This window comes from Stegodyphus dumicola, chromosome 4 (genome assembly GCF_044657685.1).
Source record: "Stegodyphus dumicola isolate Sdum_Otavi_A_Nest chromosome 4, ASM4465768v1".
Taxonomy (NCBI): domain Eukaryota; kingdom Metazoa; phylum Arthropoda; class Arachnida; order Araneae; family Eresidae; genus Stegodyphus; species Stegodyphus dumicola.
In genome coordinates, this window is record NC_140771.1 from 146,272,047 (window position 1) to 146,298,105 (window position 26,059).

A 26,059-nucleotide genomic window follows, 5' to 3' on the forward strand; every position below is an offset into this window, starting at 1 on the left:
TATCCTAAGTCGCACTTTCGAGACATGAAAAAAGTAGTTTGAATTTCGTCAATCGGCCCAGTAGAGATCGATCAATCGGCCCAGGGAGATATAGAACTGTCCCCCCCCTTTTTTTGCGCAGTGTACAGGTACCTCTTCATCAAAAGCCAAGAAATCTGCAACGAAGGGAAAGTCATGGCTGTATTAATACCCAAAAGGAATAAAGCAAAAGAGTAGGTATCACTATCTGTAGGCAAAAATAGTAATGAAAATTGAAAAATTAAAACAACAGAATACTGAAAGCATTAGGAAGGACTGAATTGGAAATAAATCCATTAACTAATCGACACAAATCATTGTGAACGTGAAAAGCTTCAAAAAAATCCAATTCAGCTTTTTGAATAATTTTTACAAAGCTAGCATTATGGAATTTTTTCAAAATCGAACCATTGATTTTATTGATAATAAGATAATTGAGATAATGAATTGAAAATTGAACTTATGCAGAATCCATGCAATTTTTTAATTGATAGAAGGGTGAAATGGAAACATGACAAGGTTATTAACGTTATTTCTAACAGCGGAATGTCTTCTTTGATGGCGAGATGAAAATTTTTAAAAGGCTTTCTGAATAACCACAGTAGAAAATCCTCTATCAATGGTAACAGATCTCAAATAACCATTTTAGCAAGCAAAGGTTCTGTGTTTTTGTCCATAACCATGATTTGTCCACCCTTATGAGCTTTGGAAATTATAATGACGATTAGAATGAATTCCACTTAAGAACTTCCTTTCCCTTAAGATTCAAAACAAACAATTTGTTATTAAAATTTACATTATAAATAATTAAGCGGCACATTGCATCCTTCTGTGTTTCTCAAATTTTAGAGAATTTGAAAGCTTTTTCACTAAAGACGATGATTTGAGGAACTGAAAGATTAGATGTTTTTGAAAAGTTGAAGCTATATTTTAATATTTTTAAATACGGTTATATAATTCATATTCAGTTTTATACAAAAATCTGCACATTTTTTATACTGTGATAAAGAAATAACAATTTGAATTAATGCATAATTTTCAAAACATGAACAAAAGATTTAATACTACTTGTATAAATTTGGGAATGATATTCCGATGTTTGCTTTTAAGCAAAAATTGGAGATGATTAAGATTTAATATGCTTAAGGTGCAAAAAGGAAATCGGTTCTTGTTGGTCTGCATATTCCAAAAAGGAAAGCACGAAAATGTGGTGAACACAAAATTATAAAATAGGGAATGCACAAAACGATTAATAGAAAAAAATCAGTCAGAATGAAAAAACTAAAGAAAACAATACAATACACAATGAAAGATGACTACTGATGGAAGAAAAAATTAACAAAGAAATACTGCACAAAAAAAGTGTGATCAAAGAGAAATATAAACAAAAAGAGGAACCAACTTCTGTAAATGAAGCATCCCATAACCCCATAGAATGACGAAGCAAAAACCCTAATGTCGCAAGTGGGCAAACAATTCAAACTGGAAGAACTTTGTTGAAAAGTTCGAATGATAGCAAGAATGAAGACAGAGGAGAAACAATTAAAAGAAGAAAGACAGACGAGAAAGAACTATAAAAGCATTATGAAAGTATCTGTTTGAAAGTCATTAACTACATAAGATAAATCTTCATGAATGTTTCACAGGAAAGATACCATCTTAAGGTATGTTTTACACAAAAGACAAATCACCTGAAGGTACCTAAAGGTGAACTTTCACAGGAAAAAGGCACTTTTCCTCAAAGCACAGTCCCTGCTGAAAAAGCTTTTAAATTCTCTAAAATTTCAGAAAGAAAGAAGGATACAAGCCAGCACCTAATTACTCATAACATGAATTCGAATCTTGCAAAAAGGAAAGAAAGGCCTGAAATTCATTCTAATACAAACATAATTTCCGATGCTGATAAGGGTGGACAGATTATTGTTATGGAGAAACACACATACATTGATTGGAGTCACGAGACTTATAAATGAAGGCCCACACTGCCAGATTCCTAAGGATGCTTTAATCTACAACCTCTTAAAAGTTAAAAAAGCTGTTAAATCTTTTTATATACCCCTGAGTTTAAAAAATCACTTACTCCACCAACTACTAACTGTGCTAGGTTCTATGCTTTTCTCAAAGAGAATTTCATTTGTGTGCTACAAATGAATTTCTTTTTGACTTATATGTACTAACTTAATGACATCATACCTTTGGTAAAATATTTAGTTTCTAAATTTCCTCCTTTACTTTTGAACAATTTTCGTATGCAAGTTAGACTAAAGTGCAAGAAAGGTGAAAAAAGTTAGATGGTTTTAAAAGTGAAATTGCTTCTGTACCTCTCATACAACTCGTTGCTGTGGTTTGTAATGTTTTGTTCTTGGTGCGGCACTATTTCGAGCGAGAAGTAGAGTTATTTACTTGCATTTAAAGTGCGCATTAATAAATCAGAACATTTGATATTATAAAAATTATGCATCTAAAAGTAGTTCTGTACTGCCCCTAAATAAATGCTATGAAAATATTTTCTAAGCTACTTTCAGTGTCATGGCACATGGTCTAACTTGCAAGATGAAACCAAACTATGGTACCTAGTGTACATATTTATAAACTACACTGTATAAATATATGATTTAACTAGAAAATGTTTTAAGAACTACTTGCAAGGATATAATAAATTGTATTGTTTTTTACTAGCCCAAAAGTATTATTATCAACATTTGTAATAAAGGCAACCATTTTCTATGCCTGATGCAGGAAAAATATTTAATATTATTTTTCCTGGAAAATCAGCTAGCATCTTAGAGGATGAAGTTATAGCCCAGGCCCAATCAGACTTATTAAAATACCCTTTTCTTGCATATTTTGAAAGCATTCTCTTTTTCTGTTAAAACTCTTTTTTTTTTTATCACTACATAAAACACTTAAATTATACCAAAAGACTTTCCTCTTTAAAGAATCAACTTTCCATCAAGCTTTGAACTAGCTTTTTTTTTTTTTTTTTTTTTTTTTTTTTTTTTAAATCTAAAACTAAAAGCATAGAAAAAACATTTTTTAAATAATTACATTTGCTGATATGTCTTCTCCTTGAGAATTGCCTGTTAGTTGAAATTTTTTAATACACTACACATTAAAAAAAAGAGAGAGAGAGTTTAGTTAAATTTATTATACTGACTAATTTTTTATTCACAATTGTGACAAAAGAATTTAGAGAATGCTGTTTGAACTAGATTCTTACTTTCATTAGAGTGTTTCTTCATGAAAATTAGTGTGATTATGCACTGAAAAATGATTATTATTTGATACAGATTTAATTGATGACATTCTCTTTTAGATATAATTATTTGATTTACCTTTTAAGATACAGCACATATTAAATCTGATACCAAAGTAGGAAAAAATTAGCTATCATTTTTAAACAACAAAGCACTGGCAAATAACAATTTACTTACTTTAGGAAAAAAAAAAAAAAAAAAAAAAAGAATAAACTTATTTCCATTTCTAATTACATTAGGATTTAAATTTAGAATTCAATAAAATGGATATGCACGGTTTCTATCATTTGCTAATTAACTTCTTCCTACTTAATTTTTTTAAAATTATGCTTTTAAAAATGAATACATTTAAAAGTCGTTTTTTAGTATCACGCTGCTGACTGTTATTATTTCACCAAATAATATAAATGGCTACTGATAAACATCAGATATTCAGTTGCAAAGAATTCACATGTTGGGTTTTAATGGTTCATTTTAAAAAACAGAAAATTTGAAAACATTTAAAATTACATGCGGTTTTGATATAGAGCTAGAAATTGTAGATTTGATAGACATTTTGTCTTGATTTTAAAATGTCAATGAAACACCATCTGCTAATAAGTAAACAAGGTATATCTGACTGGCATTCAGAGAATGAAAATGTGATATATTTTATTCATTTATAAAACTTCATGAAAAATAATCAAGCTATAAAATGGAGTGTGAATATGAAATAATAAAATTTTACAGCTGAAATTCTTAGAATATTTTATATAGCATACAAATTACGTTAAATATATACAGATTTTTTTTCTCTTCATACATACACTCATTCACCTTTTCCACCACTCTGGTTCATGGAAGTCAAAGATGTAGGCTCTTCTTTTATTTTTTCAGGCATTAGAGCCTCTGTTTGATGCCTTAATGTTTGTAATTCAAACTCATAATTTGCCAATGCAAGTTTCAGTTCATATAGAAGAACCATATCACTGCGTAACTCATTGAAATGGGTGCAGATATCTTCAGTGGGAATAGGATTAGGTTCTAAGATAAAAAAGAAAGATATATAAATATTTTATTGCAAATTTTCTAATGAAGCAAAATAATTACCAGATATATTAAACAAAGACTAATTTTTTAAATCAAATTCTGTACAGCATAGGGAAGGGGGAAGGAAATTCAAACAAAGAAAAATTTTAATATATGAAAAAGTTAGATACACTCTATGTTGTGTTAACCATCATAATTATTATCTTTTCATCCACTTCTGTAGCACGTGAGTAAATACTTCTAATTAAATTGGTGCTTCTACTAAGTGCAAGACATTCAGCTGCTCAATTCCTTCAAGCAGTATGTCAAAATAAAACTAAAAATAATTGTGAAATATCTGTGGGGGAGATTATTAGAAGGAAATGGAACCAGAAGTCTGTAAAAGGGCAAATACATAATCATGTGAAGACAGTCTGTGGTAACTGATTTCCTTCACATTTTTCCTTGACTCTTCTTCTTATGGAATTTGTTTGCCTTTCTGTAACTCTGATGCTATTTATAAACAATACTCATTCACTTCTATAGCAGTGAGTAAATACTTCTAATTCAATTGGTGCTTCTACTAAGTACAAGACATTCTGCTGCTGAATTCCTTAAAGCAGAAGGCCAAAATAAAACTAAAAAGAATTGCAAAATATTTGTGTGGGAGATTATTAGAAGGAAATGGAACCAGAAATCTGAAAAAGGGCAAATAGACAAGTCATATGAAGACAGTCTGTGGGAACTGATTTCCTTTAAATTTTTCCTTGACCTTTCTTCTTATGGAATTTGTTTGTCTTTTTGTTACTGATGCTATTTACAAATAATACTATCATTCATGTATTTTTTGTCATAGACATTAATCAATCTGTGATGAATTACATTTTGGATTTTAATTTGAAGAAATCTAGTAACAGACAGTCTTGCTCTTGAACATGCTACACACATAGAAATAGGTGGAATGAAAAGCTGTTAAAAGATTTATATCATAGTATGCCCCTTTTGCATACTTTATTTCCACCACACACCCACATATATCTTATTATAGCCTGTGTAGGAACTCCTGACACAAGTAGTAGTAATCCTCTGCTCTAAAAGAAGATTAGTTATTGAAATTATGAGATAGAACTCAAACTAAGCACATCAATTTTTTTCACAGATCTGGGTTCCAATTTATTAAATTTCCCTACCTAAAAAATATAATTCTATAATACCAGGAGTACGTAATATTTTTATGACATTTTACTTGCTAAAACATTTTTTTTAAATAACCGACAAAACAATTTAATTTACTTAAGAATTACTTAATACTTTAAGAAGTATTACTTTTAAATGAAAAACCTTTTAGGTTTTAATAGAATGTATTACCTATGAAAATACTGATATTTGTCATGATACAAACCTTCATGTGACAAACAGAGGAAAATTTCAGATGATTTTAAATGATTCGAAGTTTACATAACTGATTCATCCACAATAATATTGTGCTTATTATGGCAGTTTATTAGGCAATAAATTTATATATATATATATATATATAAATATTAAGAAATCAGTAAAGTAGCCAAAGTAACAAATTACAAAAGATACGAAAGAAAAAACAAGTTCAAAATTAGCGCCTAGCATGTACACACGTATGTTAATACGAATGTGGATGCAATTGTCAGTATTTACATACCAGAAAACTGTTGAAATGAAAAGTTACTTACACTTGTTTAAATAAGTGCCTTCTGTAATGAATTATTTCTACTCAAACTGAAAATAATTAAATAAATTTATTGCAGAGTATATTATAAATCTGAACTGGAAGCTGTCATGTCACAAATAAAATTAAAGCTGTCTCTTATGATACTCTTGGTGGTTAGATAATCTGTTGGCTTTTAGCATTCTTGATGGTTAAACAACAAAACCATCTCTTTTGATGCTTTTGCCAGTTTTTTTAAGTTATTCTGAAATAGAGTCACTAGCTAACATAAGGCATTTTAATGCCCTTTGTAATACATGGAAACATGCTCATATACAGTAAATATCATTTTCTCAGTAACTGTCCATGCATTTGCATGCTTTAATGAACACATTTTGGAAAGCATGCATAGAAATACAAAATACAATGCTCTACATAAAATGGAACATTTTTTTTTTTATTTACATTAACTGGTTAAATTTTTTAAATTTATTTAGAATAAGAATAAGAAAACTGTTCTATTCTTCACCCAAAATATACAAAACATCAATGTTAAAATTTCTCCCATAGAACTCTACAGCCACTTCATAAGCATTTAAAGTTTTGCAAATTTATGTTAGGAAAAGGATTATCCATCAACTGTCTCTAACAAAATTGCTCCACTACATAACATCAAACTTTCTACATTGAATATGATGCATTGTTTTACTGTATCCAGTGAGCAGAAGTTAGTTCTAACGTTAGTCCTACACTTAATTATTAATAACTTATTATTAAGTAAGACATGATTTATAAACATGGCTAATGATAAAATTCATGTACCATACAGTATTTTACATGAATTCCAACAAGGGAAAAAAAAAGCTACAGAAGCATGTCAAACTTTAGTGAGTTTTTGAATAAAATGCAGTTTCAGACACAATGTACAGGAGATGATTTAAAAATTTTGATGCATGAAACTTGGACCTTAATGCTAAGCCAAACTTTGGGCAACCATCTTTAACTAATGACGATATTGGTAAGATCCTGATAGAGCAAGCAGGGTTCGTACACATTTCTGCACACAGAAATTAAGTACTTTTAAGGACTTTTAAGGACCATTAATGAAAAAAATTAAGGACCTGTGAGCAAACGGGAACTGAATAAATTCAATTGAAGATATTATCTATGCCTGAATTTCACATTTGTAATACCCTCCTAAAAATAAAATAGATCCCTAAGTAGTACGCATTATTACTAAACCTGAATTAATTAACATAATTGTTAATAAGTTTAAGAATAAAATAAACTATGCAATTTATCAAGTAGCATTAAATATTTTACACTTACGATAGTTGGTCATATTTGAACGTTTATATTGATTTCCTTCTCTATTAAGCATCTTTTCTAACAATTAGAGATTTATCTCAATATGCAAACCAATGCTCTCACTAGTTTCTGCGTGCTTCATCTCCTAACTTATCAACCTCTCCATAATGTACCTATGAGGGTTTAATTGATCTGGTAAAAGTTAAATAGTCTAAAACCTCCGACAGAATTATCGCTATGTCTGAAATTAACTACAATATCAGACAAAGGTTTAAATAAGCCTCTTATTTAAAAAGAACTTAGAACATAAAGGCATGTTCTGATGTTAACAAAATCAATTATAGCTCACGGTGACGTAATTAAATTAGAACAGTCAAATTCAAACTAATAATGTGGACTAGTGGTCAAAGATTATACAATTTAATTGTAATTTAATCTGGCTCAATAACTCTATCATATGAGGAAATAGAAATGGGAAATTATAGTAAAGGTTGAAATCAAACAATTGGGTAATTTGTATAATAATAACTGCACATATCTTTGAAGAATAATTTCCTTTATGTACTCAGTTTCTTTCTTCAACACGTTTCCTTTTTATTTTAGAATTTTGGATTTAATTAAGGATTTCCGTAATTCTAAAAATACTAAATGCATTTAGAAAGTACAGAAAAAGTGGCTAATTTTATTTCTTTAGTAATATGAACATTCAGAAGCAATATGAAATATATATAGTAAAGGACGGTTACAAAGCTGATGTGGCAGAATTTCTAGAATTTAGTGACACACCAATCAACAAAATCTAGAAATAGCAAAACTTTTAGAATTTAAAGCAAGCATTGGAAGCAGAATTTAGAAAGGCAGTAGGCAGCAGAATTTAGGATCCACAGAGATTGCATCAGGTGGGAAAATGCCTATTTCCAGCTATGTGTATGATGCATATTATATTAATTATATTAATATTAGATGAATCTTTTAAACTGCAAGTTTTCAATTTCTTTATTAATAAAAAAAATCCCTTTCTATAATGCCCACCCATGTGATAAGATCAGAAGCATTTTTGATATTTTCCATGCTTCTGTCTAGTGAAAAGTAGAGAAAATAAAGAGAAGATAAACATGTTAAGATTCTAGTATCAGAAGTAATACATTCAAATATTATGTTTTCATTGTTCTTCCAGATGTTCTCCCAAAATTAAGAAATTCACTGCAAACTTTCTGTAAAATACATCCACTACGTGTTGATATCATGGAGACATTTTTCATTTTGTCACATATTTCTCGAATCTTCTAGAATAGTGGGTCTATAAATCTTGCCTTCAAATCCTTCTAAACTTTCCAAGCTGCAATGTCTAAAATCCTACAGAAAAATTATCTCTACCATTTCTGTAACAGAAAAAATGCCAGAAATATTTTGGAAAAAAGTAGGAGGGAAAAAGTATAAAATTAATTTTATAGAGAAAACAGATGCACATTCTGAGAATTTTGAATATTCTGAGACAATTACATGAGAAAAGCTCTTACTATGAAAAAATTAAAAACAAGACATTTTTAATTAATTACATAGCTAATTTTGCTTTTGCTAAGAGCAGTTTCATAAATTATGCTTTATAGCATTATACCTTGTTTATTTTTCAGATTTAAAATATTGTATAAGTTACCAAAATGACACTTTATAATATGACAGCGAAAAATAAAAATGCTTTATTTTAATGTTATTTTTTAAATATAATTTCAATATACTACCATTATTTTAATAAGATTTATCAATGTTACGATATTTTAAAAAAGTTGTCGAAAAATTCTCAGATTTTGGAATTAAAAAGTTTCTATAGAAACTAATCTTAAAATCGCCAAAATGTTGAAAAGTCGCCAAATTTAGAACCCTTTAATAAAAGAATTCACATCCGCAAAAGCTAAAAGTTGTTTAAGAGCTCTTTACTAGAAAAAATGAATTTTGAAATGCTTATGTTTCACTTCTTGCTTAGAAACTCGAGTATCCCATCATTTATATTAGAAATAGAAACAAATTATAACTCATGAACCCATTAAAAAGATTACCATACATACGGCAGTGAGTTGCCAAAAATATTCCTCAAAATGCTAATTTACAGTCAAAATGACAGTCGTAAAAACAGAAATTTCAGATGATTAAAATTAAGGACCTTCTGTTGATTTTGACCAAAATTAAGGACTTTTAAGGACCAAAAATCGATTTCATAAAATCTAAGGACTTTTAAGGACCGTACAAACCCTGGCAAGATCATTTTTTGACAATACTGAAGATTGCAAGAAAGCCTAATTCAGTTCAACAAACCATTCTGGACCAGTCTTAACCATCTGAGCAGTTCAGATTTTTTAATCTGTCATGAAGACCTCTATGTAAACAGCCTTTATTAACTAAGTTTGTATACTTACTTATTTTAGTCTCTATTTTCATAAACTTACATTCATTTTGATGACATTTATATTATTGAAGGAAGTAAGAAAGCAAAATATTTTAAATTATAAGTTGATATATACCAAATGACAAAAACTCTTATAACCAAATAAAGCCAGTCATAGTGCTCAAAGGATACTTAGAATTGGTTCATAAATATTTCAAATGGGTGCTTCATGAGTTAAGTGAAAAAAATTGGCATGATCAAGTTGTCATATGCATAGCCTCTTTGCTTGGAATAAAAATGGTCCCTTCTTGAACCGAATGATAACCGGCAATGAAAAGTTGATTACCCATGAAAATATCATTAGGAAAAGAATATACGGTGAGCCTGAACAACCTGCCACCTCCAGCTCTAAATCGAGCTTGATTATGGCTCGACACATGCTTTCTCAAAGCAAATTCTTAGCACTTATTTTTACTTATGATGAAAAATAGATCTACACTTTTATGTAGAAATAGTACAACAAATAAATGATGTTTGAAGTTCAATAACAACAACAAAAGTAATGATGACTGTTTTCTTTTGCAGCAATGTGCATCATGAATTTTTATCAAATGGCTAAATTCCTTACAAACTGCTGACAGAGAACACAATAATAAAGAGTATTATTTGAACAATATTTTTGTTGTCTGTAAAATTTTAGCAAAAATACAATAAATATAACTCTCCTAAGCTCCTTATTTACCTCATATGGCACTATAACTTCATGGTCACGACTTTCGAATTTATTAATGCAATAAAAGAAAATTTGTTGCAAGACTTAAAAAAATTTCTCCCTATAAAAAGCTTTAAAACTATTTCAAGGATTAGAAAAAATTTTCATGCAAATGTAAAGGGATTAATTTTGAAGGGGATAAGAAATATATTGACCATAAATTGAAATCTAATGTTTTATGGAATCACTTCCTATTTTTTTCATTCCGTTATAACAACAAACATAATATTTGAATAAGTAACGGACATAATACTTGAATAAGAAAATTTCTTAAAAAAAAAAAAAAAAAAAAAGTTGCTGAAATTCGTCAAATATTATTTCTAAATGTTTTTTAAGTAGTGAATTTTTTTTTGAGGGGGACAAGATAGGATAATGGATATTTAACACTCAAAAATTATTGCCTCTGCTTTTAGCACTTTATGACAAGTAAAGTAAGACATCTGACTTGTCCTTTCATTATTCTACATTAGTTAAGATAATTATTCTGTACTTGAGGTACAGACCTGAAGTACCTGAGGCTAACAAAGAACAAAAAAATATTTAAACCAAATTGTTTATCTTAAATTAGTTTTCTTTTTGATAAGAAATGACATGCCTTCCTCACTGATTGCTATATTCATTAAAATGCTGCATAATGCCCCTATTTTAAATAAATTTCATCTTCAGGACATATGATATTTAAATAGCATTATAATATAAAAGTTAGTTCTTTATAATGCATAATCATACATTTTAAGTTTCTTGATAAAAATTTAATTTCTTAAAAAGAATACTTAGTTGATAAATTTTCAGGTCTTATCTTACCAATATCAAGTTCTTTTAGAAGCTGTTCGATAGCTTTAGCTTTCTTTTGTCCAACAGATGCTGGCAGCTTCATCTGAGTATAGAAATAATTTTTTGTACATTCAGAAATATATGAATTAGTATTCAAAAAACATATTTATTTTCATAGGTAAATAAACAAGGTAAAATACCCTTTGGCTTCTCAGGGTTACACCACTTCCTTTGAAGTCAGCAAACTTTATTCCAGCTGAATCAACACTCTAAAAAATTAAAGTTGCAAGAATTATAAATTTTACTATACAAACATACTTACTTTCATAGAAAAAAATATTATTAGGACTTTAAATACACTTTTATTGCAGATAAGTTCTGGTGATGTAAGGCAGAAATGCAAATACTTATAATGAAAATGAAATTAAAAATATTGCATAGTCAACACAGAATAACATGAAATGTTTAAAAAGAATCGCATAATTAAATAAATACCTATTTAATATTTGATCACAGATCCATACTTCTATCCAATTTAAGAAATGAATAAAATATGAGTAACATATGCTTTAAAGATTATATTAATTTTAAATTTATGACATGACACATTTTTATACAATACCTTAAATTTACACTGATAGAAATTTGATCAGAACTCTATAATACTTTACATTTTAAATATTTTAAAATGTAAATGGCATCCACTATAAAGTTAAGTACCTTAGAGTACACTTCAATGGAAAAGTTAAATATTGCTGTTACAATTTTTAAGCAAATGGAGCTTAAAATAATACTATTTTATAACATTAAGCAATGAATTTTTCTAACTAAAAAAATTGTGCTATGACATTAACAATCTCAATTTTCAGTTAATTATTTATATAGTAATTCAACACACAAAAAAATTTCAGTAAATGCTTTTGCTCTTACAGTGCTTTCTGTTTTTATATTTTTCTGCTGAACCACCTTCTTCTTAGGTCCTTTCTTTTCAAGGCGCTTAGTTTCACCCTGATTACTGTCAGCAGCAGTAATCAATTTTTGAAGATCTTGAGTTTTCTTTTCTCTCTCTTTCTTCCGCAATTCTATCTTCCGTAGTTCATTCAACAAAGTCTGCTCCTCTTCAACCTTAAATAAAATAGTAAGCAGAATTACACTGAAAATTTATAAAAGCAAAACGTTCACATAACAAATTAGTTCACAACAGATTATACACAATCATTTTATAATTTAAGATGTAAAACAACTAATTCCAAATTGATAAGAAAAACTAATCTCAAAATACTTTATTTACAGAATATAAAATAATCAAGAATTTTTTTTTCATATTTTTATTACCATTTAAATTTTTTCCTTAGTTTTACTATCAAAGTTGAATTTTAAATTTCTGATAAAACTGTACAAGATATCACCCTATCATGTGTTCCATAATAAACATCATACTTTTAGTTTTCAAAAAACTATAATTAATTTTAATAATACATATATTTGATAAAACACACATATAAAATGTTATGAATGTCTCAAGATATAGCAAACTCTGAACCAGAAGGTACTGCATTTCTAAGTAGAAGATGATTCCTAGTTATTTGTACAATAACCCTTCATAATGTAAAATAATTTTACATTAATATAGTGAAGAGGGCTTTGAATATGACAAATAAATGGTAGTTTAAATTCAATAAACTGAAGTTTACTGCAATAGTGACAAATGTTTTCAATTTAACAAAGAAATTTCTAAGAACAATATATTATAAATTTAAATTTTGCCTCTTGTTCTGGTCATGATGCAGAAAAAATGTTAAAAATACTTATGTCTTCTTCATATGCACAAAATAATCCATAAACAAATGCATGTTTAACATGATGATTAGTAAGGCACATAAAAACTTTTGTCAACCCCCTCTTTTCTTGCAGGATTCCAAAGCTAATCTATCTTTATTTCACTTTAAAGGAATTTGCAAGTAAGATTCAGCAGATGGGTGTGAAGCACCAGACGTTTTGCCACCCAGTGGAATCTCGGTGAATCCTAAATTCTCAGCAGCTTCCTAAATTCTAAAAATTTTGCCATCCCTAAATTTTGTTGTTTAGAGGAGTCTCCTTTCTACTGTCGATGGTATTCTGAAATAAAGAATGGTGTAAATCAGAATAGGCTCTTACCTGTTCAGGAGTTCGATCGTATAATTTAATAAGTTGCTCCTTCCTCCTCCTTTCATGATCTGCATCATAGGCAATAAGTTTTGGTTCAATGTTGCCTACAGCTCTTACCTGCATTTCAAAATTAACAATATTAAAAGCATTATTAAAGCAAAACTCTATATAACATATGCTTAATAACAAAAAATTCTATAGACTGTCCAAGTGTGAAACACAAACTTTAAAAAACTTTTCTATTGATAAATTTTTATTATTATTATTAATCATTAACAATTTCATGAAATAAATACTAACAGTATGAAGTCAATGTAATATTTACATTCTTATTGCATGCTATATCTAATTTAAATTTCATACCTGTATCAATCTAAAAATCAAATATTATACATCCTCAACATTTGAAATTATCAATAAAATATAAATTTAGTACATTTGTTGTTAAGGGCAAGATATTTCATTGTTTGAATTATGTCTCTTCCTATTATTGCTGCATATAAGAATGTCTTACTGAATAACTAAGCCATGTATCCAAATTTGTATCATGCTGTTTTTCCAAAATCTACAAAAGAGTGTTATCAGATATCAGAGAAAGTGCAAAAGAAACAGTAGCAGCATTATACACCTTGAGGCTCTTCTGTTAGAGCACAGTGTTGCAGACTGCAAAGTGAATCTTCATGCAACAGAAGAAAACAGTTCAATTCTTAATGAAAGCAAGAAAAGTTAAACTCTAATGATATTCCAATAGCTTCCATATTAAAAATATGTTTTGGTTTAAACCAGATATGAAAAAACCTACAACCTAATTGCACTGCTTTTAGAACAGCAATGAGATTATACCTTCTGGATGTAGAGACCTCCTGGCTCTCATTATGAATAATAATTATTATTTTTTTTATGCATTTGTTACCAAAGGAATTAACAAGTCATTGTATCAGAAATAGACAAGTATGCTAACCTATACTTATTAGATTTCTCTCAGTTAACTAAGCAATTATTAATATTATTTAATTTCACATTTCACCGCAATAAAAACACTTAAACCTAATAATATATAAAATATCTGAATAAAAAAACTTAAAAGAATTCCTTAAAAGTCATAATGCATAGGATTTAACTAAAAACTCTGTATTTTCACAAATAAAAGTGATTTTTTTTCCCTTCTTTTTTTTTTTTTTTTTTTCTTTCATCCTAAAAAGTAAAATTTTGAAATGCAAGACAAAATACAAAAATTGAAGATATAATGCTTTGAATTGCTAAAAAAAGAGACTATTGGAAATTATACACAGAGCGTGCATACATACTTTTTGAACAATTTAACGCAGTAAAATATTTTTAAGCACTCTCTGTTTATCAGGCTATTAGATATCTTGATCCTAATATTCTAGCATCACTTTTGTTTTAAAAATGAGAATAATTTTCTCTGGAAAGTGAATAAAATGTAGCCCTTTATCTAAACTTTACTTATTGTGCCAATTTTTAACTCAAAAATTTTGACAGCAGAAAACAATAATTTATGTTTTGATGAAGAAGCTCTTACCAATTGCTTTTAATGTTTCATTAAATTCAGTTATTGGTTTTATCAAAATTGTTCAAAAAATGTGCAAACAACCTTTTAATTCCAGAAAATGCTCATAAAGTAAAAATTAATGAAACAGAAATTTTAACATTTTAAGATTAAACAATGCTTCACCTTTTTTATACATTGTATTTTTAACCACATGTAAATAATTTAAACCTTCTTGTATTTACAAAGAAATTAATATTTAAATAATTTTTTTTTTTTTTTTTTTTAAATTTTAGAATGGAAAAAAATCAGTATGCATTAAGAATAGATTTACAACTGTTTAATAAAATGAATAAGAGATGATATTTTATTTCTCCATACTCCTAAATGCAGATATACTTTGTAATATTCTAATAAAGAATACATTTAATTACTAAGCAAAAATGCACTGCTCTCCAAAAGTTAAGGAACAGCATGTTTTTGTGTTTAATTTGAGAATAAAGCAGCATAGAAACAAGAAATTTACAGGACATGTTCACTAAACAACTCTTTAATGAATGCAGAAACCTGTCTCTCAACCTAGTCCCAAAGATGCTCTATCGGATATAGGTCTGGAGATTGAGCTGGCCATTCTATTGCTCCATACCGTGACCCCCCACCCAAGATATTCTTCAGCAACTTGAGCTCAGTGAGGTAGCACATTGTCGTCCATCAGAAGAAATCCACGACCAATAGCAGTGGCATACGTGTGGTCATACTGATCAAGGATCTCGTTTCAATATCTCATACCGGTGTTATGTATTAATTGCTATTTTCAAACTTAAGTTTTGCTTACTAATTCTGTTTTGCTCAGTAATTGAAGTTATTAATTTTTTTTTGCATTTTAATCCATAAACAAATGCATGTTTAACATGATGATTAGTAATGCACATAAAAACTTTTGTCAACCCCCTCTTTTCTTGCAGAATTCCAAAGCTAATCTATCTTTATTTCACTTTAAAGGAATTTACAAGTAAGATTCAACAGATGGGTGTGAAGCACCAGACGTTTTGCCACCCAGTGGAATCTCTGCAGAGAGGTTTTTTAATAGTTTTTTAAAGTTGGTTGTAAGTTTAAACTGTAACTTTTGTAAACTTTAAATTTAGGCTTGGTTGCTTTAAAAGTTTTCTTAAGTTGAAATTGTTTAGTTTTAATTTCAGTTTAGGGACTTAAGTTTACTTGGTTTTTGTACCTTTTGTTTTTGACCCTTAAGGTTGTTTAACTTTTAACTTTAATTATTTTAAAGTTTTGTTTGCTGCACTTTTAGTGTGTTAATTTTTTTTTTTAACGTAAGGTAACTTAATTTTTACCCCTCTTTCTATCAAAGCTGTCGAATACACATTTTCTGAATGGTGGTAAGTAAATCAATAGTAATTGAAACTCAATCTAGTTAATGAGTGTGTATACTTAAAATGCTACTGAAGAAACAATTTATATTGTGCTGACCTTTTTTTAATGAATTTAATTGTATGTAATAGTTTAAGTTTTAATGTCCTAAATTCATAACTATTCACTGGTTCTGAAAATTTTCTCATCCCAACTGTCGGCTTGGAATTTATCCCTATCAGAGGATTACTGCACCCCCGAAATTCTTTCTCTCAAGCATGAAAACACATGTAATGATTACACCACATTTTCTCTTATCAGCGCTTCATCAGTTTTGCTTAACCGGGACCTCGGTTTCATTGACATCTCTAGCAGGGATAGGTTCTACAGCAAGCTATTTATGAGGGGGGAAAAGTCGTTGGATAGAAGCTCTACATGGTCGAGTTGCGCCTTGAGCGAGGCTAGTGCCCCCCCCTTGTTTTTCATCTGCAGAGAGTTATTACCCAGTGGAGTGGCCTTGGAGGCCAAATGGTTGAACTGCACTTGCTGGATCTTTCTGGTAGTCGGGAAACCCCTTCCCGTGAAGATTTCTCTGTTTGGGTTGCTGTGCTTGGCTTCCTGCTGATCACCTTCTTCGCCAAATTTTTCAAAAGTGTGCCAGCTATTAAAGTGATTGCGCAGTGGATTGAGGAATGGACAGACAGAGAAAAGATTTTCAAAATAGACCTTTTTATTTTTGGACGAAGCTGCAGCGAAAAAATGACACCTACGTCTATCTTCTGCATGGCAGAACCCCGAGAGCTTCAGGGTGAACGGATGGACACATAATTGGAGTCAAGCAAAATTAGAAGTCTGGATCCTTGTTCCACGCTGGAGATGGCCTTCAGAGGGTTAGACGTACTGAACCATCCTGTCGGAAGGGCTAACTTGGACGGAAATCTGGAGCCAGACCTCATTGTTGATGTTATCTTTGTTTGATTTTATTTATTTCACTTACTTCTTTCTTTTCTTTTCAACAGATATGCTGCAAGCCTTGTAAAAATGTCTAAGAACTAACTACATATGTATTTTCAAGATTTTGTGTGAATAGTTCCATTTTACTCCATTAAGGTTGTGGGGGCCCCTCTGACCATGTTCTTAAAGGTATGTTTTATTCCTTTATGTTCTTCAGTTAAAGTTGTCCACCTCTTAATAATTGTAATGAAAATTGTGAGTATCATGACTCTATCAGCAATGTAACCAAATATCCTTATCACCATAAATAAACATTAGTTTGATTTTACCTACCTAGTTTTGTAATTATTTTAATTAATTAATTTTACACTAAACCTTAGTCATAGAATGGGTTACCTGCAATGTTTTTCACAATGCAAATCTATATTGTCTAATTATAATGATGTATGTTGCACATATTCACACATTTACCTACTACAATACAGGTATTAACATGATTATTCAATTATACAGTGATGATAGTTGGTAGTAACATCTGTAATATCTTATGTTGTATTGTTCTTAATTGTTCAATAGTTTAATAATACAACACCGGTCAAAGTTCCTCCATGGAACACATGCAGGTCATATGACCACTGAGAGAGATCCCAGCCCAAACCATTATTCCCCCACCTCTGTAACTGTGCCTTTCTACAATGTGGGATCAGTTGTATCTGGTGTGTTGGCCCCTGCAGATCAGCTGAATCACTCTCCAATGGGAACCTGGACTTGTCTGTGAAGAGAAAAGATGCCCATTGTTGACTGGTCCAGGAGATGTTTTCTCTCACCCAACATAAATTGGCCCCCTCTGCATTCTCAGGTCAAAGAGACACAAACAACTGGTCTTCTTGCATATAGACCTGTATTATGCAGGTGTCTTTGCACTGTGGTAGCTGAGATTTTTGTTCCTGTTGCCACTAAATCATCTGCCATGACATTTGGGACAGTACTGATACAGCTTCTTCGGGCCGAAAGAGCTAAATAACGGTTTGCCTGGAACAAGTCTTTTTAACACAGAATCCTCGGATTCAAACTGATTCCATAGTTGGTGGACCATACTACAGGAGACATTGAGAAATCTAGCAGCATCAGCTTGTGACATCCTCATTTCCATCCATCTGATCACCTGCCACCTCAATGAATCGGGCAAGCAACTTTCCCTAGGCATTGATAGACTCTCCTGGATACTGTCCACGAAACTGTAATAACAACTGAAAATCAACACTTGTGAACAAATATTACAATTTTCGCACTTTTTCACCAACTCCTATATAAGTATTCACTTCATTAAAATAAAAGTGATAGCTATTGATTTTGCACATATTTTCTTAAATTTTGTTACTGTCATCCCAGGCAGCACGTCTCCAAAAATATACGTATAATTTTGGTGAAATAAGGATATGGTATTTTATGCACGTTACTTTTACGAAATTTATATGAATAAAAAAGGCCGAAGTTACTGTTGACTCTTTATCGTTATTTTCCACATGTTATTTTTATGAAAATTATACGAATCCGAATGTACTGAAAAAACTACCGCCTTTATGGTATATTTCATTCGTCACTTTTACAGATATTATACGAATCCGAATGTACTGAAAGAAACTACTTCCTTTATGGTGTATTTCATTCATCACTTTTATGGATATTATACAAAGTTTAAAAAGATTGAAAATGAAGTTTATTAATTCAAAATATTCAGTGCATTTCTGGCATTTCACTTTGTTTTCCTTTTCCCATGAATATGCAAAAAGGGAATGCAAATATTTTTTTCCAACAGCATTTTAATGTGTTATCAAAATTATTTCTGTTTTTAAATCATCTTTACATTTAAAATTGATTTTCCTCTGGTTAAAAGCTTCTACAAATTTGAAAACAATTGTGATATTTTATATAAATTTAAATTACTTTAATCATTATTCTAGCATTCATATACGAGGCTAAAATTTTTCTATGAATTTTAACATGTGAGCTAAATCTTGATGTGCAAAGTATTTTCTTAATTTAAAGATCTTCAAAATAACTTACTTATTTTCTTATATCAAATTTGTAATTTTTATTAATATCAACACTTACATTAACTTACACAATTTAATTTCTTTTATGAAAATCCTATAACTCATTTAACTGGAATAAACTGTATATTTAATTTGTGTACTTACTGAGTTTGGTACAATACTCGCCTTATTTTATTTATAAAATGTGGGCAATTAAATTGGAACAAGACTAGCAAATCTTTCATGTCAAGGAATAAAATAATAAACAGAACAGAAGATGCTCGAAAATGTTTAATTTCTTGAACAATAGTTTAACGTAGACCAAAGGGTAATTAATTATAATCAAAGATATACTAATATTTTTATTTAATTATAATAATAATAACTCTACGAAATTGCAAGCTGAATCCTGATATTTTACGTATATTTCAGTTCCTGTCATCTTTGTTATAAAAATCATGAGGCTAACATTTTTTAATTTTGTTTAATGTACGGGAAAAATGATACAGCGATTTTAATAATTTTTATATGAGGAAAAAAAAAAAAAATATAATTATTTTATATTTTATATATTTCCTGAAACAGTTAAAGACATTCTTAATATGGAGATCTACAGAATAAGTACAAGGGTCCAGTTAAATGAACTCAAAATTTACATGGTTAATGTTATGCTAACTTATAAAAATTAACCTGATTTACGATTATACACTGAGCATGTGCATACACAGACATTTCTATTTTTCCTAGAAATATTTAATTATTACTTTAATACAGAGATGCTGTGAATATAAATTTATATAATGCAAAAATAAGTTTATTTCAGTTGCTAATTTAGAGGCTTTCTTAATATGTCTAAGTATAAAGGAAAAAAAAAAAAAAAAAAAAAAAAAAAAAAAAAAGGCTATGCAATTTATGTTTACTGACCAATGGCAAAGCAGACACTTTCTACTTCCGGTTGTGGCGGGATATTTGTGAAGTCGAAGTCAGCAATGGCAGTCGAAAAGAATGTTTATGGACTGGCGTTTGTGACTGAATCCGTCGATATTATTAATTATTTGAAGAAAGTAAGTGACCATTTTATATCTTCAGTGTTTAATAGTCATACTTTCTTCACCTACGTAAAATTTTATAAATAGCGTCTTGTAGGAAATGTGATTTTCCATGTGTTGTTTTTTTGTGCACGTGCCTAATGATTCATTTTCAGCATTTGGTACTGTTAATGACATAGAATACCAAATCAATAAATTGAAAAAATTTTGCTGTTTCTTAGTGTAAGTGTCACTCCTGTTTGTATATGTCTCACCTTTTTATAGTTATATTATTTTTACTCAAACGTTTTAATATTTATCTTAAAGTATACTGTAATTAAGCAGGAAATAGCTTTAAATGTTAAAAGAAAGGCAATATTAACATGATTAATTGTTCAGAAATCTGCTCTGGAAATATTTATCTACCTTATGCCAAAAAATAAAGCATGTAACTTTCATTTATTTATGAAATTCAAATTTTTTTTATTTGCTTAGTGTTTTCCCTAAAAATATTTTAATTTCTTATTTTTAAATTTAGTTTTATAAATTTGTTTTAATCAACTCAAAGATATTGTGAAAAAAGGAAATTTTATGCAATAGAAACACAAGTACTTTGTTCCAAATCTTTGTTCATTTTATTTTATATATACTGAATTTTCATACATTTGTAATTACTGAAATATATCAAGTTTCCTTAAAGTCCTCTCATGAATGCATTTCTTTTTCGTTTGTTTGATTTTGTCATTTTAAAAGATCTGCCATAGTTAAAGAAAGAAAATAAAGTAAGAATGCTTTACTTTCAGTTTTGAATAAATTTATTACTATTTACTGCAGCTTCAGGTTTCTCTAAACATAATTTTCGAAGTCAAAACTTGATAGTTATGTCAATTATTAGAATTGCATGAAAATATTTACTGAAAAGTTAGTATTTGAACTAAAATACCTTAAATTATTTGAATTATATTTTATTAAATCATGTATTTTGATATAACTAGATAGTTAAAAAAGTGAAAATTATAAATGTGCAGAAATGCTTATATAAAACCAAGAAATTGTTTATAGTTTTGTTGCTTTATTAATTATGAACTGTAAATAATGTAACCAATTTTCTTCATAGTATTTACTAAACATTTTTTTAAAAAAAGGGAGGTAGTCTTATTTATACAATTCTTGCCTAGTGAGATACCAAGAAATAAAACATTTCAGGAATTTTCACTCAGTATATCTTGATATGCAAAATCATGTTGTTGAACGCCATATTACTTTCTCACAGGAAAGTAATTTCATTGATCTAACATCTGCATAAATCAAACTTTTTTAAGAATGATTACAGTTTCTAAGCTAACTTAAAATTTTCACATTTAGAAAATATGTGTTTAATGTAGCATTAGTTTTCCATGGAATAGAAAATGTTTTAAAAATGTTCAGTTGTTAGAGGGAAATAATATAAATGAAATTGTCCTGATATAATTTCAGCTGAAAATGAAACTGAATTTTCAGATAGTGAAGACGAAATTCTCTGCATTTAAGAATTCTAATAAAACTGATTAATGAAAATCCTATGAATCATGTAGGTATTCTTCTGTTATCAGGACCAGATTCAGAAATGTGAGTCTATATGCATGCATTTTTAAATGTAGGTGCTTATGTGTGCATGTGTATATTCTTTACGTATGTATGTGTATACTCGTACACATATATGCACATACATGCATATATACGTGCTTGCATATCTATAGTGAAACCTCGAGATATGAGTTTAATTCGTTCCAGCATTCGACTGGTATAGCGAATTTCTCGTATCTAGAAACAAGCTTCCCCATTGAAAATAATGGAAATCCATTTAACTCATTCTGCACCCCAAAAATATCAACATTTCAATATCAAGTCAATTTTCCCTAATAAATAACACTGGTAAATAATATAACCATGGTTTAACTTTCTTTCACCGACCTTTTAACTGCTTCTCATTAATCCACACCAACAGCTGGGAAATTTTTATGGTGCTTGGAAGCAACGGTAACTCCTTTGGCTACATCAAGTTTTTGAATTTTTTCCTGCTTCTTCAGAATAGTGTAGATTTTTTTCGACGTCGAAAGACCGCTAATCTTCGCCAATTACGTCTCCATGCTTATGTTTATCTATGATTTCTTTCTTAATAATCGACGGCCACAGCCTCCTTATTTTTCTTTGCAGCACTATCTGAGGCAACAATCTTTTTGGAAGGCAGCTTGAAATAATTATTTTCACGTAAATAAAAGAACACTGAGTGATCTAACGAGGGGATTCCCCGAGTTCACCTGGATAGGGAAATGGCGTCACCCATATCAACAGCCTGGCTCGTTGCTCGTTACTTAAGTCAATGTCCGTATTTAGAGACTAATTTTTCGCTCATACTTTCCTCATATCTCGATGTTTGATTGTACATTTCTGAATCCCGTCCTGATAACAGAGGAGTACCTTTCCAGTATTGCAACAGAACTAAAATGAATTATTGTGTTAAATATTTGAAAAATGCATGCTTAAAGTACTGTTATTTTCAAAAAATATTCTGCATGGCTATTTTTTACAAGGAAATAAAATAGCTAAAAGCTGTTTATTTATTAGTCCAAAGGGGCTTTGTCCCTGAAGAACTATCGTTTTCGTTTTGCGTTGGTTCACTATAAATGTCCGTTTCACTTTTCAAACTGTTCCCACCAAATGTTAGAGTCCCTAGTGTGGGATTAGTACTCTCTATCTTAGCGTCCTCTATAACCTATGTTAGGATTAACCTGTATAACCTACAAGGGTTGCCAGTTTGGGCGAGGTATCTATGTAGTCATCATAGTACGTACCTTATTTTTTTTATTATTTTAAAATTAAATTGAAAGTAATAAACTAGTTTTCAAGAATGGAGTAAAACTAGATTTGCATTCAGCTCTGGTTAATTGTGTTAATGATGTTTTGCTGTAACAAATATACATCTTTTGTTTAAGTATAATAATTTTAAATGTTTTGCTAGAGAATGAAGTACTGCCACTAAGTCGTGTTGGATATGTTGCAAGCTAATTTTCTATTTTACATTAACTCAATTAATCTTTATGTCCTGTTATAAATATATTGGCAGAAACAATGAAAACCTGACATTCAAAAAAAAAATAATAGTGTTGAATGTAATACATTAGATGGTTAACTGCGGTTTGGCAGCTCATTAATTAATAATCTTGCACATATTGATTACAAATAATTTTGACAATTACTGGTATTTTCAATAGTATAAAATTAGGCAAGAAAGCAGCTTTAATTTAGCACCCATTTTAAAAACAACTCTCTTAATTTTGAAGGTGATCCTGCACACACATTTCCTCTATATTAAAAGGCTCACCAATGGCCCAGCGGTAAAGTCGCTCAACACTGGTAGTTCGGTCCAAGGTTCAAATCCCGCGAACGGGCTGGCTGCACAGGCGTTTTTGTTGTTTTCTCCAATGTGTAACATGTATACGAGCCAGTTTCCCTTAGAAAGTCCTTCACGAAGGCATCCCTCACCTTAGGAAGATAGCCCTATTGTGCTTTGTCATAATTAAATAAACCTAAACCAAACCTGTTACAAATGTATTTTTATGTTACTAAAATAATAAAACTTAACTTAAAACTAAACCGGATGGCACAAACAGCCCTTAGAGGGCTGTGGCCGGCAGTGCCTTGATATCTGTTTTCAAGACGGTGAGCTCCGTGGTGTTTGTGCATAAGAGGTCAGCTTGTTGCAGGCCCCCCTCCCCCCCCGGTGTTTAGTCTCCAATGGAACTTGGTACTAATTTTATCGACCCACTTAAGGGATGAAAGGCTGAGTCAACCTTGCCCAGGCTGGGAATCGAACGCCAGACAATTTGTAAAAAGAGATTAATAATTTACTATGCTTTCATGGTACAACATCCTGATTTGCCGTTTTATATTACAAGACCCTAAGTGATCTCATCTCATGTAAACTATACTAATTCTCTCAGTAATTATCTACATTAATTTCAAGTTAATTCTTAATTTGGAATACTAATTTAAATGTAAGAATTATTTCATTTCATACTCAGAAATTATGTAAAACTGCGGTGCTTTACTTTGCTAGTGCATTCTCATTAGAATTGATGAATTTAACCCTTGACTTTGCCTTTTCTATATTTTCGGGTGAGCTGTGTGATTGCATCCTTATTGATTTAATTGCTGTGAATGGCCTTTGGACATAAAATTGAACTATCTGGTAAAAATTCTATGTAATTGTATCCTAGTATTGAAAGAAACATTTAAACTTGATAGAATTGGCTGCTACTTGTTTTGAAAATGAGAGGTAAAAGGTTACCAGCGAGGATATTCCATTTGGCATCTGTTGTACCATTTTGGGCGACTTTATCGCTTTATGGAAAAGTACCAATATTAGTTTGATAAAGGTAAGGTTTAATTGAATTTAATAAGTTGGAAATACTGTCTGTCTTTCCACGGGTTAAAAAATAATTTCAAATAAAATTTCATTTTTCAGTTTTTCATGTTATTTGTTTAATGTTATTGTAATGTGATTTATCATATTTAGTTACATATTTCATCCCTCTTTGCACTATAGTATATATTTATCAGTTTCAGCAGTATTCTTTTTACCAGTACAGTCAAAAATCGTTAATCCGGACTCGTCGGGACTTCGGCGATTCCGGATTATAGATTATCAGTTTAAATCTGGTAAAATGGCATGCAGAAATTATAAAATTAAAAATATGAAACCGTAATTTACGAAATAAAGAACAATTATGATCTAAAGGGTATCAAAATTTACACAAAAAAAGCTTAATATTTATTTCTTTACTTTATTAAACATTTCTTTCAATGTAAGTTGTTTAAGTTGCTTCGTTTTACGTGATAATACTTTCTCTTTAATTCTATAAACAGACATAATTTCTTGTTTAGTTACAAAGTTCCGCTGTTCAAGTCCTATAATTGCTGTGTCGAGAATACCGACTAATTTGTCAATTGAAATTTTTTCGTTTTCAATAACCTCTGTGTCACTTTCTTCACTATCGGAAGCGAATTATAATGATGAGGCATTTGATTTAAATCATATCAAAGACGGAGTACATCGAGATGAAATACTACATTGAGTAAGCAATTATAAGCCAAATAAAATAAAAACATCTGCCCTTAAGATAAGGATAGTGCTGACAGATCAACTTCCAATTCATTGCAAACGTTAAAGTTTAGATAAACAAAGGATATGCCTTTATCCATTTTTTGCAGCAATTCCACTTTTTGTTTAATGGACTCCGAAAGATACTTTTGCTTTGTATATCCTTTACATACTAGTAAATGTATATCGGAAATTCTATTTGACCTAATCAAAAGTTCAAGCTTACTTTTATAAAATTGCTCTAACATCCTGCAAAAAATAATAATCCGGATCCAATTCGAAGATTAAGGAACAACGCAATCTGCAACATTAACTGAAATAGATAATTAGATAATTTTAGCTTAGCTTATCCCGTCCGTTATACATTAAACGCGCATTCGTAAACGTATTTTGCGCACGCGCACATGTAAATTCGCAGCTGTAAAGGTCTTACGCGCATGCGTCAGCGCGACGCATGCGCAGAAAGTTTGTAGCTTTGAGGTCCGGATTATGGGTGTCTGAATTAATGACTTTTGACTGTATACATTTTTACCACAAGTCTGTTTCTAAATCATATCCTGAAAAATTAAGGAGTAAAGTACACAAAAAGGAAAATATGCAAGTAAATAATGGCATTTAGTATTGTTTATGTGTCTAATATTTGTACTAGATTGTACAAATATTAGAATAAT

The 26,059-nt window shown here is 29.9% G+C and overlaps 1 protein-coding gene across 1 annotated transcript in view; it reads right to left on the bottom strand.

Annotated features, from left to right (window-relative positions):
• Positions 1-4,005: 4,005 nt before the first annotated feature.
• Positions 4,006-26,059, bottom strand: part of DMAP1 (DNA methyltransferase 1 associated protein 1) — a 57,252-nt gene continuing 35,198 nt past the window's right edge. The window contains exons 7-11 of the mRNA XM_085815591.1: positions 13,362-13,469; positions 12,135-12,329; positions 11,405-11,473; positions 11,235-11,307; positions 4,006-4,298 (exon numbers count right to left, since the gene is read on the bottom strand). Coding sequence (XP_085671717.1) covers positions 4,084-4,298; positions 11,235-11,307; positions 11,405-11,473; positions 12,135-12,329; positions 13,362-13,469 — 660 coding nt within the window. The 3' untranslated portion in view covers positions 4,006-4,083. The remainder of the gene's footprint in view (positions 4,299-11,234; positions 11,308-11,404; positions 11,474-12,134; positions 12,330-13,361; positions 13,470-26,059) is intronic.